Source organism: Drosophila bipectinata, chromosome XL, assembly GCF_030179905.1.
Source record: "Drosophila bipectinata strain 14024-0381.07 chromosome XL, DbipHiC1v2, whole genome shotgun sequence".
Lineage (NCBI taxonomy): Eukaryota > Metazoa > Arthropoda > Insecta > Diptera > Drosophilidae > Drosophila > Drosophila bipectinata.
This window is the reverse complement of record NC_091734.1, coordinates 5233753-5252083: the sequence shown is the minus strand read 5'-3', so window position 1 is coordinate 5252083 and position 18331 is coordinate 5233753. Positions and strand designations below refer to the sequence as shown.

Below are 18331 nucleotides of genomic sequence, written 5' to 3'. Positions count from 1 at the left end.
ATGGGGTTTTCCCCTATAGCGTCCACTATGATGGCCATATCTTCCGCAATTCTCATCCGATTCTTAAGCGGAGTACCTTAAACGATTTCTAGGTCGATTATCCATCATTTTGCATCAAAATCCTGAGACAAAATATTTTTTCGATTTTTTGTCCATTTTTCCTGATGGGACCCCTGAAAATGGGGTTTTCCTCTATGGGGCCCACTGTGATGGCTATATCTTCCGCAATTCTTATCCGATTCTCAAGCGGAGTACCTTAAATGATTTCTGGATCGATTCTCCATCATTCTGCATCAAAATCCTGAGACAAAATATTTTTTCGATTTTTTGTCCATTTTTCCTGATGGGACCCCTAAAAATGGGTTTTTCCCCTATAGCGTCCACTATGATGGCCATATCTTCCGCAATTCTCATCCGATTCTTAAGCGGAGTACCTTAAACGATTTCTAGGTCGATTATCCATCATTTTGCATCAAAATCCTGAGACAAAATATTTTTTCGATTTTTTGTCCATTTTTCCTGATGGGACCCCTGAAAATGGGGTTTTCCTCTATGGGGCCCACTGTGATGGCTATATCTTCCGCAATTCTTATCCGATTCTCAAGTGGAGTACCTTAAATGATTTCTGGATCGATTCTCCATCATTATGCATCAAAATCCCGAGACAAAATATTTTTTCGATTTTTTGTCCATTTTTCCTGATGGGACCCCTAAAAATGGGGTTTTCCCCTATAGCGTCCACTGTGATGGCCATATCTTCCGCAATTCTCATCCGATTCTTAAGCGGAGTACCTTAAACGATTTCTGGATCGATTCTCCATCATTCTGCATCAAAATCCTGAGACAAAATATTTTTTCGATTTTTTGTCCATTTTTCCTGATGGGACCCCTGAAAATGGGGTTTTCCTCTATGGGGCCCACTGTGATGGCTATATCTTCCGCAATTCTTATCCGATTCTCAAGCGGAGTACCTTAAATGATTTCTGGATCGATTCTCCATCATTATGCATCAAAATCCCGAGACAAAATATTTTTTCGATTTTTTGTCCATTTTTCCTGATGGGACCCCTAAAAATGGGGTTTTCCCCTATAGCGTCCACTGTGATGGCCATATCTTCCGCAATTCTCATCCGATTCTTAAGCGGAGTACCTTAAACGATTTCTGGATCGATTCTCCATCATTCTGCATCAAAATCCTGAGACAAAATATTTTTTCGATTTTTTGTCCATTTTTCCTGATGGGACCCCTGAAAATGGGGTTTTCCTCTATGGGGCCCACTGTGATGGCTATATCTTCCGCAATTCTTATCCGATTCTCAAGCGGAGTACCTTAAATGATTTCTGGATCGATTCTCCATCATTATGCATCAAAATCCCGAGACAAAATATTTTTTCGATTTTTTGTCCATTTTTCCTGATGGGACCCCTAAAAATGGGGTTTTCCCCTATAGCGTCCACTGTGATGGCCATATCTTCCGCAATTCTCATCCGATTCTTAAGCGGAGTACCTTAAACGATTTCTAGGTCGATTATCCATCATTTTGCATCAAAATCCTGAGACAAAATATTTTTTCGATTTTTTGTCCATTTTTCCTGATGGGACCCCTGAAAATGGGGTTTTCCTCTATGGGGCCCACTGTGATGGCTATATCTTCCGCAATTCTTATCCGATTCTCAAGCGGAGTACCTTAAATGATTTCTGGATCGATTCTCCATCATTATGCATCAAAATCCCGAGACAAAATATTTTTTCGATTTTTTGTCCATTTTTCCTGATGGGACCCCTAAAAATGGGGTTTTCCCCTATAGCGTCCACTGTGATGGCCATATCTTCCGCAATTCTCATCCGATTCTTAAGCGGAGTACCTTAAACGATTTCTAGGTCGATTCTCCATCATTCTGCATCAAAATCCTGAAACAAAATATTTTTTCGATTTTTTGTCCATTTTTCCTGATGGGACCCCTAAAAATGGGTCTTTCCTTTATAGGGTGTTGTAGACTTTTGACCGTAATTATAATACCCTTTGCAAGGGTATAAAAATAGTGAGAAACCAGGCGAGAATTCTTAATCGGTAGGTGCCCCCAAACAAATTATTAAAAGCCTTTAATCGGCTTTCTAATTAACGTTGATTATAAGTTGGACTATATAGCTTTGCGGCTAATTACTCTATAGCCAGTAATAATAATCGAGTGCCCCCCATATAAAAACAAAAGGCGCAAAGTTATATAGACTTTAAAGCTTTTAAATATCTTACTGTTTTTATTTTGGATGTGTTTATTTTGTTTTCTATTTAACCAAAATACAATCAAATTAATAAATCTAACACAACGTAAATAAACTTATTAATAAACTTAACAATTTATCTATTTTTATATAAATAAAACTTTCGCTAAAGCTTCTTGAATTTAAATGTCATAATAAGTATTACTTAAATTACCATTAAGGCTTTCGACTGGCTTTTTAGACAAACAATTATTTAAGTATTATATCAGTGACAACAGAATCTTCCCTTACTTATTAAGTAATTACTGGACTTACTATATAGATAACAACTAAATAGAAAAAATTGAACAAAATAATTGGTAAACTTCCATTTGGATCGTGGCACCTTATAGCCTCTGAGTCCAAAGTTTGGACCCTAATTTATAAAGCATTTCAACAGGAAAAAGACCAACTATCTTGAATGAAAGTAACCGAAAATCAGTTAACAAAAAAAGCATGTGCTTCGAGTGCAAAAAGAATCTTTTCTTTCAAAATAAAAAAAAAGAACCTAAAAAAAAAGTAGCTTATCGTAGAGTTATTGATATACCCGTGTACCGATAGGACCGGACAATATATTATCGGACTCCTGCTGACATATGCCATGCCTTGCAAATGCTACGCCATTGTTAACGACGTATATACGATGACGTCTAAAAATCACCAAAAATAATGCCCGGATAGGGGGCTCGAAATCGAAATAAAATTCAGTAGCGCGCTGATTTGATTAGTTGTCGATAATACTTTCTTCTTTTTATTTTCTTTCCTTCTCTTCGAGACTTGAAAGCCTCTTCATAAATATAGATTTTTAATTATTATTTACAATCCTTTGTGGTTGGCACAAAAATATAGGCGGTTTCCAAGTCTATATAGAAAATGTGCCACCAACGATGTCATTAGTTTTTTATGAAGGGAGTACTAGGCGTATACGTGTTATTTTTTTCAAGCCAAGTTCCGGGTAAATAGTTATCTATTCTAATTTAAGTTCTTTAAATAATTGGAATAGTTATGAAGAAAATAGTATAGTTTTAAGAATTGAAAGCTAAAAAAACATATGTATAGTCCATTATACTCTCTCAAAAAAATATCTGCAAGATTGATGACAAAAATTGCACAACTTCACCATGATATATCATATTAGTTCTCGAACTAAATGATTTTAGCCAAAAAAAAGAATAATAACAGATAACCTATGGGAAATTTCCTTTCAAAATAGTCAATGAAATAAATGCAGAAAAATCTACAATAAAATCCCCGAAGAAAATGCTACGAAGCGCGTTAAATAATCCTTAATTTAGGGAATTGAATCAGTTATCGGCGATCAAAACACACTCTCTGTCAGAATAGAGATTTTTATTTTTTATTTACGACCTGACAACGCCCCCGAAAAGCTTTCCAGAGCAATTGTTCTATATATACACTTAAATCCGGGAGTAATGGAGATGGAGAATACTTAGTCGTTAGAAAAAAAGAAAACACTTGAGATAAATTTCTAGTTACTTGGAAAGCTAATGATATTTTACTATTACTTATTAACTAGTTCAAGGTGTAAATATAGATTATGCTAAATGTATGAAACGCACTGTATATATGTTTATGTACATAAAAAGGCGGCAGGCAGGTCGGTTAGTGACTACTGCCGATAGATTGATAAAATGTCGGGCCAATTGTTATTTTTCCTTCTTATCAGAACGGTAACTCGTATATTAATGACTCCCCACATCTACACACCCACACGCATACACTGGCAGATTGAGAGGAGAACTTACCCATACATAGGTAGTGATAATACTTGGTTGCGACTATGGTATACCTGGGGTTTTTTGGTTTAAATCTTTATCTAGAATTTTTTAAACATTTCTTTCTTATATATTTTGGAGTATTTATTCCAAGGTTTTCCGCGTGTCCGTTAGCTGTGACTCACAAAGGGTGCAAAATATACCTATTTTCTTAAGTTTTTTTTTGTTTTTCTTTAAAAAGTCTAAACTTGTTCTTCTATGTATTAATACTCATCTTAATCCCTTATTTCTAACGTTTTTTCTTCCTTTGAAATACTCTACTAATTTAAGGCCTTAATATTTCATTTCAAATCTTTAAATCTTTCAAGAAGTCGTCACTAAAGGTTGACAATATACAATTAATATAAAAAAATAATTGTCACCTTCTTACCTTTTTGAAAAATAATAGCCAAGTCATTTTGGAATTACCCGTGACATAGGTATCCTGAATTAATAATTATAGTTTCAAGTCTTGTAATTCCTTTTTCGGATAAGCAAAATACCCGGGTCTTCCCCTCGATGTTTGCCTTCGTTTTCATTTATTTTTTTTGAATGAATCTCCCGTATCATTCGTGTAGACCCCCTTGTAATTTCCCCATTTCCCCAGCTTTAACGACCGATACGCAAATGTTCGGCTATATACTATATACGCGTATATATAGCTCTTTAGGTAAAGATTAAAGAAAGAAAACGACAAAAAAAAATGGGTAGAATTTTAAAGAGAAATAAGTAAAGTAATGCGAAGTGAAGTGACTGACTGACTAGACTTACTAGAGAGATATCTTTATAAAACCGTCAATACAATACGAAATAAAAAAAAAAAAAAAAGTTGCCCGCTCTGCCAGGGCCTCTGTCGCTGCCGCTGCTGCTGCCTCGGTCGACGTTGACGCCGACGCGGGCGGTGCTGTCGACGTTTATTATTAAGACGGGCGCACGCTGGTCGCACTTAATTAGTTGTGCGATACAATTCTAGCCAAGCGGTTTGCCGGAGGAGGCCAGCAGCCGAGAAATACCGTAAACGAAACAAATTCGAAACAACGGTAAACGGTTAACCGGAAGCTAAGAGTCGGCCATTTTGTCAAAAGAAGAAACGTTGCGCATACGCCGTGTGTGATACAAAATATTAAATATATTAAGCGGTTAACTATTAAGTTTTAAAATCAAAAAGAAAATCAAGTGTTTTTTTGAGTAGCACGTGTTGTTTTTTTGTATTTTTTAAACGTTTCATTGCCAAGCCAAGCCATTGCCCTAAAAAATTGTAGTTTAAATTTTAAATTAAAAAAATGCATAGAACTGGTGCCCTTTTTTTGGGCCTAGGCTTAATATTATGTGGCAGTCTAATAACAAATATTGAAGCCAAGGGTAAGTTTTAATTAAAAATATTAAAATAAAGTAACCCTAAAATTAGTTATGAGTTTAAAATCTAAAGATAAATCCTTTTTTTTTAAATGTATAAATTATTTCTACAAAAAATAATATAATTAATGAGACTTCCTTTTGTCCAAAAAATAAACAAATCTATGAATCGATCGATCAATCAAATAGCACTTATCCATATTCGACAGGAAATGGATGCTTCCTTGGCAATTACATTCGTTTTTTATCGTTTCGAGGACTCCTGATGGATGTGTCCCAAAAATCTGATGTTTTTTTTTTGTGGATGAATTGGGAAGGGGTTGGGTTTTATAGGTACTATGGCTTATCTGGAGAATCGCTGAAGTGGCCGGCAGTGATTTACGAAGGAGGGAGGGGGTTCGAATACATGCGATTTATGGCCCGTACATGCAGGAGGATTTTCTGATTTTCGATTTTGATTCGGTTCGAGTTCAAGTGTATCATTTTTTTTTTGGTTTGGTGCTTCAACTATTTATATATGTATGTATATAATGTACCTACTATATTGCCATTAAGCAAATCGGTACACTATCTGGGGGTAACAAGTGGTAGTTCAAATTTCTACCCAATACGACACATTATCGCTGGAATGTCTTGTGTCCACTTATTACGATTCATTTTTAATATAGATTTTAAATATATATATATATATATACCATATATATATTTTTCACCTGTCATGGCTTTTTAGTATTGACAGTATTTTAATCAAGATTCTTTTTAAATCAAAAACAAAGCCCAAAAATATATATTTACAATATGCCATCCGAAATCAAGGGCGTCTGTGGTACTTGAACTTGATCTTGAGGTTGATATTTACTTAATTTTTTTTAGTTAAAAAAATTCTATATTTAATTACGATAATGTTTTACAATTTTGTGATGCATAGGTCTTTGGAAGCTGACTTGTCTGTCATAATTCCCAAGAAAAATATCAAAGCCTTTATTTTTGGCTCATCCTTATATGGTTTTGTATAAGCTGAGTTATTTATTACATATTAATAATATAAAATAAATAAATAAACCACTGAACCCCAAAAATCCAAACCCAAATATAGGCCAAACAATGGCAAACAAGTTCTCTAAGAATGGAAATGTTTGGTTCGCTCCAAAAAAGATTGTTTTTCTAAAACTGGATTATACAGAATTCTAGGAATATTCTCACACTGCTTTCTGTTTTTGTTTTTTTTTTATTTTTTTGGCGGGAATCTTTAGACATTTGAATGGCAAACAAATTAGAGATATTTGTCGACTCACGATGATCATAATCATCGCCATAATCGGCTTACATAATGATCGGAGATCGGTGGCAGAATGTTCAACTATATTCGTATTAATCGATCAGTTAGCAAATTCCCTGGTGATTCCCTGATAATTCTTTGGAAATGAGAACCCTCGTCCAGATCTATAAATACCCCCAGATCCCAAAATGAGATGTGATATGCGATTTAATAAGTATGGTTGGTGTTTGGTAATTCCAACTCGATGATTTTTCTCTGGAATGATGAAAAGGAATTCTGTTTGCTGACGTTTGTTTGCATTTTTTAGGAAATGGGCATTTGAGGGGATTTTTTTTTCGAAATATTCTAAATAATTCAAATCCTATTTAAAGAATCTAAACACTAAACAAACCTAGCCATTACAAACCAAAGTCATCACATCATAATTTAACAAAATGTAATTTATTTGTATTTTCCCATCGCATTCCCAGCTTCTTCTTATTGAAGTTCGAGTTCGCGCATTACTAGCTCTTTATTTATTTTATTTATTTATTTTTTATTATTATTCACTTATTTATCTCCAAGTAGTTTCTTTACAGTTTTTGTTTTTTTTTTCTTTTTTTATTTATTTTTTTTGTAAATCATTTTTTGTTTTGCCGGCGCAAATAAGTAAACAACGTGAGACAACACCATGCTACAAGTTACCGGAAATAGAGATTTTCTTGTTGGTTGTTTTTTTTTTCTTGTCTGTGGATTATCCATTATATAGTCAGCATTATCTATTACCTATTAGACATAGCCATGTGTCGGTAATCGTTGGACAAAGTCGAGTTTTCATGAAAATTATTTAATAAATAGTTGTGTGGGAGTGTCACGATGTTTTAGTAAACGAGGGCTTACTTTAAATTATTAGGAAAAAAAATTTTGAAAGATTATGAATTTTTTAAACAACTATTTGTCTTATAAAATTATTATTATATGATTTAGTTAGATTTGTTTACAATTTACCTACTCTACCTCCCTCTCAGAAATTAATTGCAAATAATTCTCTACCAGATCTTATTCAATTCAAATCCATTGACACTCTTAACATCGGATATTAATTCAATCGGACGTTTTAATTATATATGGTATGTCTCTGGAATTAAATGCTTCATCTGGCATTTCCGTTTGCCAATTTATGTTTTGAAAAATAAATTAGGTTACTGGGTCTATTGCCTACTTTTGTTGGCCAGTGGCGGCTCATAACCATATAACTGACGGCGAACCAATAAATCGTATTTACCAAACAATTAGCCAGACTTTTTGTTTTATTTTGTTTATTCATTGCATTTGCATTTTACAGAAAAAAACCGGAGAAGGGGAACTCTTTTGGCTACCCTCGCTGCCTTTGGTAATTGGAACAAAGAAACAACTTTGACGATTCGACGATTATCGATTACCAAGCAGTCGATGGGCCTTGGTAGCGTAAAATTGCACAATATTTCCGATCAGCATTGGATTCATACTTTTAAATACTATATAGTATAGTATTTTATGGGCGGGGTCTCTCTAGGTCTCTGGGTTGTCTGGGCCTTCCCCGTAATCGACGACATAGCCCTGATCGATAGGGCTTTGGGCCCTTAGCCACAAACAAATTTCCCCCATTTCCGCAAGTCGGTTTTTATCGAGTAAGTCAGAGTAACAGAGAGTGTCTGGGTTTTCCAAAAACATCTCATAAGCGTTTTCACTTAAAGAAATCATATATATTTTGTTATTAAATGTAAACTATACTAGTTTTTTGACTGGGAACCTTTATGATCTATTTTTAAGCCCCATAATTAGCTTTTTTCAAATCAATCTCTATTTTTAAAGCCTTTGTATATGACAGTGACCTATATTTCTCCTTAATATTTGTTTTTTTTTTTGTAGGTTATAGAAAATTGTTGGTAAACAAATAAAAGCCAACACTTTTCCCGACAATTGTTTAAAGTGTTTACTTCGAGAGAGCGGGGGTATGGGCCAAAAACAAGTTCAATAAACTCGTTTGCTCGGCTCTGACTTCGGGCTTTTGGGCCCTGGCTGGTCGGCGACACGTTCTGCCACTTGCCACTCCACTGTTGGTAGTTGCATTCCATTGCCAGATGCAATGCCATGTCGGTATCCCAACCCGAGTTCGAATGCCGAGTCCAAATCCAAATCCGATCGTCAGTTAGTCAAGACTTTTCTTCTCGGCGAGTCATGCGAGTGGCAAGTGCAAGTGGCGCGTGGAAAGCCCATAATTGTGGTTGCAACTTTGATCGCGTATCTGACCCACTGAATGGTCTGAGACCAGGGAGTATGTAAGATCGCCCGGCTTTGTTTTTTTCTTTTCATTCTTTTTTTTTATATTTTAATTATTCAATTTAATTGTAAAACAATGTGGCAGCTGCAACAATTGCGTGTTGCACATAGTTGGAATAGAAAAAACAATTGCAAATCAAATGCCGCCATCGAGCGTATCTCGCACGTGAACTTCGAAGAAGTTTCTTAAAATCGGGTCAAGAGGTTGCTGACGTCACTTGGCAACAAAAAAACAACAAAAAAGAAACCATTTCAATTCAAAACAAGTTTTTTTTTAAAGCTAAGGCCTAAAAGTTATAAAAAGAAAACTGCAGTGGCTTTATTTTCTCAAGGTTTAAGGTTTTGGTTATGTTTTGGTGTTTTTATGAAAATTTAAAATTAAAAAGAGGTTAAAGAAAGGGGCTTGGCTTAAAAAAAGAAAGTTAATTGATAAGAAAATCAAGAAAATACAAAGTTTTATATATAACTTGAATAGTTTAAGAGCTATAGACTCTCAAACATGCGGATAAACTCACGGACAGACGGACAGGGCTATAGAAAGGACTCTACAGTTTTTCTTAATATTTCAGGAAATCTAAGGGGTTTTAAGTTAGATCCTGCAACTATAAAATTATAGGTATTTCCTCCCAAAACTCTTAAAAAATAACCCAACAAAGTCTTTTTCAAAACTACGATCTAAATTTTAGCAAAGTTGGCATCACGTTTTTGCATCGTTTGTGATCAAACAAATTATTAATTAGGGCCCCTGATCAGCTTATCATCAGCAGTGATATTATATTACCCGAGATGTCGACATGGAGCTGATACGACTAGTATCTCATTACCGGGAAGAGGGACTTGGTCAACAAAAAAAAAAAAAAACTTGGTTAAGTGAAAACGAAATGCCAACGAATGCGTTGCCAACGAATGGATGGCATTGGCAATTAATGGTTGTATTCGTATTTATATTTATACTGATGGCTGACAAACTGGCTGACTATGAGGGGGTGTAAAAAAATAAGTGATAACAAACTGGCCCAGACCCAGACCCAGTCCGAGACCGAGACCGAGACCTAGACCGCGACCAAGACCGAGAAAAGAGCCCAAAAGTCTCATTGCCGACCAGGAGGGGGGGACTCTACTCTACTAAGATAAGGAAAGAAAAAAAAAACCACATCCCCTGGTGACTGTGATCTAGGGGGGGTATATCATAAAACAATTACACGAAACAAAGCCAGACAAACATAAACAAATCATCATCATCAGATCGTCATCATCGTCGCGAAATGTCCATGACTGTTGGATTTATTTTGGGCCGTCAATGCAATTGCTGCTTCCCGCTAAAAAGTTAAATATCAAAAAAATGAAAACAAAATATAAACAAACTGGTATCAAGGCTTAATAACAACAATAATGCTGTAAAAACTCCAAATGAATCGAATTTACTGCCAATCAGAACCCACAGCTAACTGGCATCCGAGTTAATTGCAGCAAACGGCTATATAATTGGTTATCTGACCACGATTCGGAATGGAATGTTTTTGTTTTTCCGAGTTCTGGGTCTTATGGCTTTTCGTGCGAACTCCAGAAATTATAATGAAATCATAATACCTCACTACTAAATGCTGTCTGTGACTAACGATCATCCCACGAAAATTTATCCAAAAGAAGCTTTAAAAAGATTAGAGAAGTTATAACTTTTTTTTATATCGATCATTTCTAGATTATTTCTAGGAAGACTCTTATTTTTAAGCTTTCTTTTTATGACTTAAGGGTTTTCAGAGTTTTTAAGATCGATAGGGAAGGGTTGGGACTAGCTTTAGAGTCTCTGAAATTCCAAAATGGTTGTAGGTTTTTATAAATTAGAAGCAACTTTCGATAAAGATCGATGGGCATTGATCGAAACTGTTAAGAATTTAAAAGGAATAAGTTATTATTATTTTAATAATTAAATTATTACTTTAATACAATACTGATTAAGTTTTTAGATCCTCCAGAGTCTCTAGATCTTCAGAGTCTCTTAAAATCCTAAAAGGTTCTAGTTTTTTTTAAAGTTAAGGGGTTATTATCGATTAATATCACCAGGCATTGATCAAAACCTCAAGAATTTACAAGGAATTAGTCTATCTAATAATTTAATTATAACTTTAATATAACAAATAATTACTTAATCCTGATCTTTAGAGCTTCTATAATTCCCAAATGAAATCCATAAGTCTAGTTTCTTGAAACTACTACTTAAAACTATAAATTTAGTTTTATATCATTTGAAATTTACTAAAAACCCAATGAAACTAAACCATTTAAACAATATTTTAATATTTATCACTTGAAACAAAAAGAAAAGTATTTCTTAACAAAAAAAACCTAATATTCAATATAACCAGATCACGTTTAAAGGTTTTTTTGTTCTTTTTTTCATGTCTAGTGATAATTTAGTTATGAAACTTGAAATAAAAGCAATTTTTAAGTGAAAATATAGTCTAGGCTATAAATGTAAACTTAAGGTTATGAGGCTACTTTTACAAATAAATAACAAAAATGCCATTGAAACTTAACAAACAGGAATACTTTTAATAAATTATATTTGAAATAATTAGAAAATATCTGAAATAAAATAACCAATATACCCTTTGATTTTCAAACATCTATTGATTGCTTGATTATTCGATTTTGATTGCAATGTCAGTCTGATTTGTGTTCGTCGTGTGTGCTTTTTCTGAGACTTAATCTTATCGTTTCGTTGATTTTTCCAAAGACTTCAGGGTTGAGATATAAGATCTCACAAAAGTCTGATGACAAATTGATTAATTGTTTTTTGTTATTCGGTTGCTATTTTTTTGATTTTTAGTTGGCAACGAGACAAGCTTTCTGGCGACATCTTTACGGTATTTTGACGAGCAACTACTTCTGGACATCCTACCACGTGCCTCGTGTCCTGGCGAAGATGAGGCCTCCCCCATGGACGAGTTTCCCGATCTATTTACGGGTAAGTTCCCACCAAGTTCCGTATTTCAATAGATTATATAGTAAGTGACCTAAACTATGGGATTACCGGATGAACTTGAACTTGTCCGTGTGTCCGGGTGTCTGTCTTGGCCCAATGTCTTTCCTGCTTTGCTATCAGACTGATAACAGTCCAATTCAATGGCCAATAAATCAGGCAGTAACGCCTGCATAGTCTGTTTATAGAGTCATCACCTGAAAGCAGAGGAGATTGGAGTTACTTACGGACAAGCGGACAACCGGACACGCGGACACGCGATACTGTCATTTGGGGGGAAGTCTTATCGCTTTTGAACTTGAATACCATACCGCGCTACAGACCACTTACAACTCAGATGTATGGCGATATCTGTGGATGGGAATGGGTCTAGATTTTAATAAGAACCCCGATAAGATTTCGACGGTAAGAAAAAATTAAAAAAAAAATAAAAGATTATATACGAACTGAGAGTTTAGACCTAAAATTAGGGAATGACTTGGTGTGGGATCGATATCTAATCCGTTGCCAAGTGATTTTTTGATTGGATCTGGTGGGCGGCTAAGATCCCTTTGTGGTAAGAGAATAAAATAGCCCCTGACTAGTTTATTGTTTTATTAATCAGACCTAGCGTCGACAATGAAAACTAATTAATTTTTTTTGTATTTTCTTTCAGTGGAACAACTTCGCCAGGGTTGGGTTGTCCTGCACGTTTTTGCGGCAGTCTATTTCTTTATCCTGCTGGCTATCATCTGCAATGATTACTTCCTGCCCACCGTGGAGTGTATCTGCGAGGATCTCCATTTGTCCAAGGATGTGGCAGCGGCCACCTTTATGGCCACAGCCACCTCCATGCCAGAGTTCTTTACGAACACTATTAGTACCTTGATTTTGGATTCAGACATGGGTCTGGGCACGATAATAGGGTCTTTGATGTTCAATACTCTGGGTGTGGCAGGATTGGCGGCTCTAGCTATCGATAAGGTAAGTTCTTGAGACTATAACTAGTATATAGGTTCTTTATCGTGGCTAGACTTTACTTATAAATGAATCACAATCGTATAATAAGGATAAACCAATCAGAAATTATTAAAAAAAAGACTTCGGGGACACGCGGACACCTCCCCATCGTATCAGCTGATTAAATCAATGACATACTCTACTAAAAATAACCATTTCAATTCATATTCAAAGTACTTTGTAAATTACCCGATTTGATAAGAACCTTTCTAATCAAGGTACTATAGGAATAACTAATTTATGAATTATAAACCGTGACTAATCTTAAGGAATACCCTATATATTTTTAGCCCGTTCAACTAGATTGGTGGCCGATTGCCCGGGACTGTTTCATTTATATCTTCAATACGATTATCCTGCTGGTATTGGCCTGGGGCGGCAGCATATCCTTTACCGAATCCTGCATTATGATGGGATTTTTGGTACTCTATTATTTGATTACCTTCAATAATAACAAGTTTATGCCAGCCATTCGGGTGTTTATTGAGGATCGTATGAATTGTTGTTTCTCAACGCGTTATGGTGAGTTTTGGGTTTTTTTTTTTCTTTTTAGGGTCTTTATTAAATATTTTTTTAATATTTTAAGATTTAACGGAACCACCAGAGAACAGTGCCAAGGCTCAGCTGCCTCTTAAGAAGGATCCCCTGTCGGGAGATGGTCTTTTTGTGGTTAACCTGCCAGAGAATACCTCATCCATGTCCTCCACTGCCAACCTCACGCATCCCAAGCATTGTAGGTTTTTTAGCATTGAAGAGTTTTAATTTTAAATATTATTTATAATTTTAAAATTTCCTTTTTTTTTTAGGGAATGGCGAGGACGATGATGAGGATGATATGCCGAAAAGCATTTATGCCTATCCCCATGATGCCTCCACTCTGATGAAGTTCTGGTGGATCTTTGTCTTTCCCATCAAGTTCGCCCTCTCCTGGCTGATTCCACATCCCATGAAGTACCGTCGCCTGTATCCTTTGTCCTTCATCATGTGCATCCTGTGCATTGGCGCCAATGCCTATCTGATTGTCTGGATGTTGACGGCCTTTGGTGTGGCTATTCATGTGCCCACCATTGTGATGGGTCTTACATTCCTGGCGGCTGGTTCCACCATGCCAGAGGCAGTTTCCAGTTTAATTTCTTTAAGAAATGGTGAGTTTTTTTAACTAAAAATTAAGGTAAAATTTTAATTAAAAAATTTAATATTTTTAGGTGAAAATGGCATTGGAGTTTCGAACTCTCTAGGGGCCAATTCCTTGGCTATCCTGCTCTCCTTGGGCGTGCCATGGTTCATCAAGAACTGCATCCATTATGGCAGCGGGGAACCGCAGCAAGTGGGTACCCAGGGCATCGAGTACAATATCCTGATCCTGATCATCTCCACCATCGCCCTGTTCATCATTCTCAGCTTCAGCGGCTATCGTCTCACCAAACGAGTGGGCGTGGCCCTCTTCACAGTCTACGCCGTCTTCATAGTCCTCCAGATCCTGATCGAGATGAATGTCTTCTTTCCCCGCGACTGCAGCAGTTAGTCTTGGTCACAAACTAAAAGAAGAAAAAAAAAAGAAAAGAAAAACTGGTGCTGGCACCAGGAGATTATTACCAACAAAACCTATATATTATTATATATATATTGGATCCCCGTTTTTTTTTTTTTTTGTTTGTTTTTGTATAAAATAGTTTACGCTTTGATTATTTCGTAAGACTGTCTTTTTTAGGTTTAGATTAGATTCCGGCGACAGTGGCGATTTCTATTTATTACGCATTGTATATAGTGTATATAATATATATATATAGTATATCCAGTAGCCAGTAGTTGGACGATCCACAAATGTTTGAACCGTTACCAAAGCCCAAAACGAGATACTAGCAGTTAAGATACCAAGTGCCCGCCAATTAAACACAAAAATCTTCCTGCCTTAAAAAAAAAAACGAAAAAATGAAAAAATCATAAAAAAAATATATAAAAATAATTTACAAAAAACGATCTGTTGATATTCCCGCTCTATGTGTGTAACCTTTAAGAAATATTTGTTAACACTTGATAATGATACGCCCTGATACCATTGTTATTAATTTATAAATACATTCTAAGACAAATATTATCAAATCGGTGTTTTTTTTTTTTTACTCATTCGGATTTCAAGTGGGGTAGCCATGGGACACTCTCGAGTGGAAATTGATTAGCTGGAAAGGTTTCCTAAAACTAATAATATATATACATACAATAATAAACACACACTTTGCTTTCACTTGGCGTTTTTTTGTTATATTTTTTTTTGTAATTTTTTGTATAATTTCTTTTTTTTTAGAGGGATTTACAAGCCCTGCACAGTGGAGGAGTGGAGTGTGTTGTTGGAATTATCTTAAAAAAAAAACACAAATCATTAAATGAGATCAAAGATTCGGCGATTAACATACAATAAATATACCACACATTATAAATACAAATATTAAATATTAATTAGCATTTAGGAGGAAATCAAAAGCAAAAAAAAAAACTATTCTAATCCATTGGTGTGTATCTTAGAGATATTTATAAATATATATATGTATATTATTAATATTTATGGGAGATTTAATCGTTTTTTTCTTTGCTCACTTGCATTGTGGGCAAAATGTCTTGGATTTTGGAATATTTGGGGCTTGGGGAGGGATGGGAAGTTGGAGAGAGAGAGAAAGAGATGCTGGAGCAGGCGTGTGCTAATACTTAGAGTTAGAGTGTCGAGTGTCTACAAGTTAAACATACACACACACACAACAACACACAGAAAAACACAACACATCCTCGCCGTTATTGGGCACAACAAGTTTTAGAAACCTGTTAGAAACTAATACACAAACAGAAGTGTGTGTCTGTGTCCTGCAAGCCTCCTCCTTGTCCTCCTGTTCATCCAGTTCCATCCTGTTCCTCCATAAACAAATCAGTCTGAGCAATTACAATTCAAATGTGCCTGTTACAGCTGCTTTCAGCTGCTGCCTAACAACCTGTCGTCGAACCACCAATTGGCACAAATCCTAATCGATATGCTAGCCGCATACGGATGACTGTGCTCTCTATAAATGGAATCAAGGATCTCAAGCGCCACAATGAGCAGCGATTACTAAGCAACATCGCCCAGCCTTGGACATGGGCAATGGCTAGTAATACTGGTGGTTGTGATGTTGGCGGTGGCGGTGATTCTATCAATGATGACGGTGATAATGATGGGTATTCTATCCCACAATTAGGTGCAGCAGTGATGTCCATTTTTGACATAGTAGTTGTGCATGGCCACGGTGCCATTTTTGCTGTAGCTACCGCTGGAGGAGCTGCCATTGTACTGCATGCAGCTGGAGGTGTTGCCTCCGGCACCTCCAGAACTCGAACTACTACCCGCAGCATTGGCCTCCTCCGTGCTGGGGGCCGCGTCGAAGGCCTTAATGGGATTCTGGATGATTTTGCAGGTAAACTGGCGATGCGGTCCCGGTTCCTAAACAATAAAGATTAAATATTGTTATGAGTTTAAAGCTTTGATGGACTTACCTTGGGTTGGATGGGAAAGCAACACCAAAGGATGAAGGCTATGAAGGCCACCAGGGTGCCCACCAGCAGTATAAAGTCTTCAATGGTCTATAAAATGATATAATCTGCTTTAATGATTATTAAGACAAGTTTAAAAGGAATAAAGACTATCTAATAAAGAGGTTTAGTAGTACCGGGTATCAAAATATACCTTTCTATAGCCATAATCTCCTGCTACCTCTTAAATCCTAATTATATATAGCTGTCTTCAGACCACACTTCCAATTGGAAGTAATTTTATAGTCATTTTTATACAACAAAATGAGTTTAAAGCTCTCAATTCGTAGACAACAAAAAACAGTGACTCCCTTATGTTTCCTCACACAACCGTGAAATGAAACCAATTTGTGGAATAAAGAATATAGAAATATCCTTAAAACTTACCGGCTCCTCGCCCAACAAAACATGATTTATCAAATAAACGAAATCATCGAACGGTGTCATATTTTTCTGGGGGGACACTGACTCTGACTCTTCGGGGTCCGGGCTTACAAAAACGCTTTGGATTTTTTTGGCTTTTGCTGTTTCGTTTCCTAAATGGTAATTAACGGCTTATTACGGGCCGTCAATGGGGAACAGCATGTCCGCTGTCCGTCCGGATTATTTGGTAATCACGGGCATGGCCACCGAAAAATCGGCACAAAGTTTTTCACGAATTTTCCCCAGGACAGCAAAGTTCGGCCTAGCGCCAGTGATGCCAGACTGTCGTTTGGCCTTTAAGGATGTGGCCACTCTGACTGGGATCTGGTTAAAATACTGACTCTAAAAAATATACTTTATTTATCGATAGGTTTCATATCAAATTAAGCGCTAAATTTAAATATTTGTAGCCTGGCGGGCATTCAGTTTAATTATTGGGGTTTATTTAAAGTCATTTTAAATAATATTTTATACAATATATATTTTTTGTAAATAAAATACTGCCATGATAACTTATCGATATTTATCCTAGTATATCCTTACAAACGCCCGCCAATTTTGAATTTATTAGGGAGCTTTTACACTTGAAAAAATTACCATTTTCTAATGTTGAATATTATTAAATCCCTCCCTTCAATTAAAAACACCTCTAGTTTTTATATTTTAATCAATTGTTATGCAATTTATTTTATACGCTATGTAAATATAATTTGTTCACAACTGGTATATAATTATTATTTTCATTTTTTTTTGTTTTCTTATTTTCGTTTTGATTTTTAAGCAGCTGCTTTCAACAATTGTTTCGTTTTCGTGTTTTCTTTTCTTTATTTTTTTTTTACTTTATTTTTAAGGGCAAATCGAAGGATCTGCTCACTATATAATTTAGTTTTGGATGATTCTGCGAGAGTGGCTCGTATGCATGTATTTCATTTTGTAATTTTTATTTTTATAATTGTAATTCGGCTTAGCTACAACTAACGGGGGCGATTTTAATGTTAATTTTCATTTATTTTTTTCTGTGCACAGGGCACAGGTGGGCGCCCCTCTACACTGCTCCCCCCCGAAACGATCGATCTTATTTGAATTATTTTTTATATTCTTTTTTATATATACTTTTTATTTTAATTTATTTTTCGTGTTTGCTTTTAGAAATGTTAACAAATTTACAGACTTATATTGTTATTTCAATAATCATGTATTTTATATGAAATACATATATACTATACGTATGTATAGGTATATATATATTTATATTTAATTTATATATATATGTATGTATAGATGCATTATATAATATGCATTGAAATGTGTCAACAGGATGTTTTGTTTTTTTTTAGTGAGGGAAATTGTCAGTTAAAAGGGGGGAAAACCAGAATTATGTCCTCTTCCATCATCGG

The 18331-nt window shown here is 35.5% G+C and overlaps 2 protein-coding genes across 4 annotated transcripts; one reads left to right on the top strand and one right to left on the bottom strand.

Annotated features, from left to right (window-relative positions):
• Nucleotides 1–5006: 5006 nt before the first annotated feature.
• Nucleotides 5007–15049, top strand: LOC108130479 (sodium/potassium/calcium exchanger 4). Of its 3 annotated transcripts, none has more exons than XM_043209983.2 (7): nt 5007–5400; nt 11805–11942; nt 12613–12920; nt 13247–13478; nt 13543–13689; nt 13763–14101; nt 14162–15049. In XM_043209983.2, the coding sequence occupies exons 1-7, from the start codon at nt 5322–5324 to the stop codon at nt 14479–14481; spliced, it is 1563 nt and encodes a 520-aa protein (XP_043065918.1). In that variant the 5' UTR covers nt 5007–5321; the 3' UTR covers nt 14482–15049. The 3 variants fall into 3 exon arrangements, with proteins under 3 accessions (XP_043065918.1, XP_043065917.1, XP_043065919.1); XM_043209982.2 differs by lacking the exon at nt 5007–5400 and adding an exon at nt 8856–8969; XM_043209984.2 differs by lacking the exon at nt 5007–5400 and adding an exon at nt 8881–8973.
• A 143-nt stretch (nt 15050–15192) lies between these two features.
• Nucleotides 15193–17233, bottom strand: LOC108130487 (uncharacterized). The gene is made up of 3 exons (XM_017248945.3): nt 16899–17233; nt 16476–16562; nt 15193–16422 (listed from the first exon to the last, which is right to left on the bottom strand). The coding sequence occupies exons 1-3, from the start codon at nt 16956–16958 to the stop codon at nt 16177–16179; spliced, it is 393 nt and encodes a 130-aa protein (XP_017104434.1). The 5' UTR covers nt 16959–17233; the 3' UTR covers nt 15193–16176.
• Between the last annotated feature and the right edge of the window lie 1098 nt (nt 17234–18331).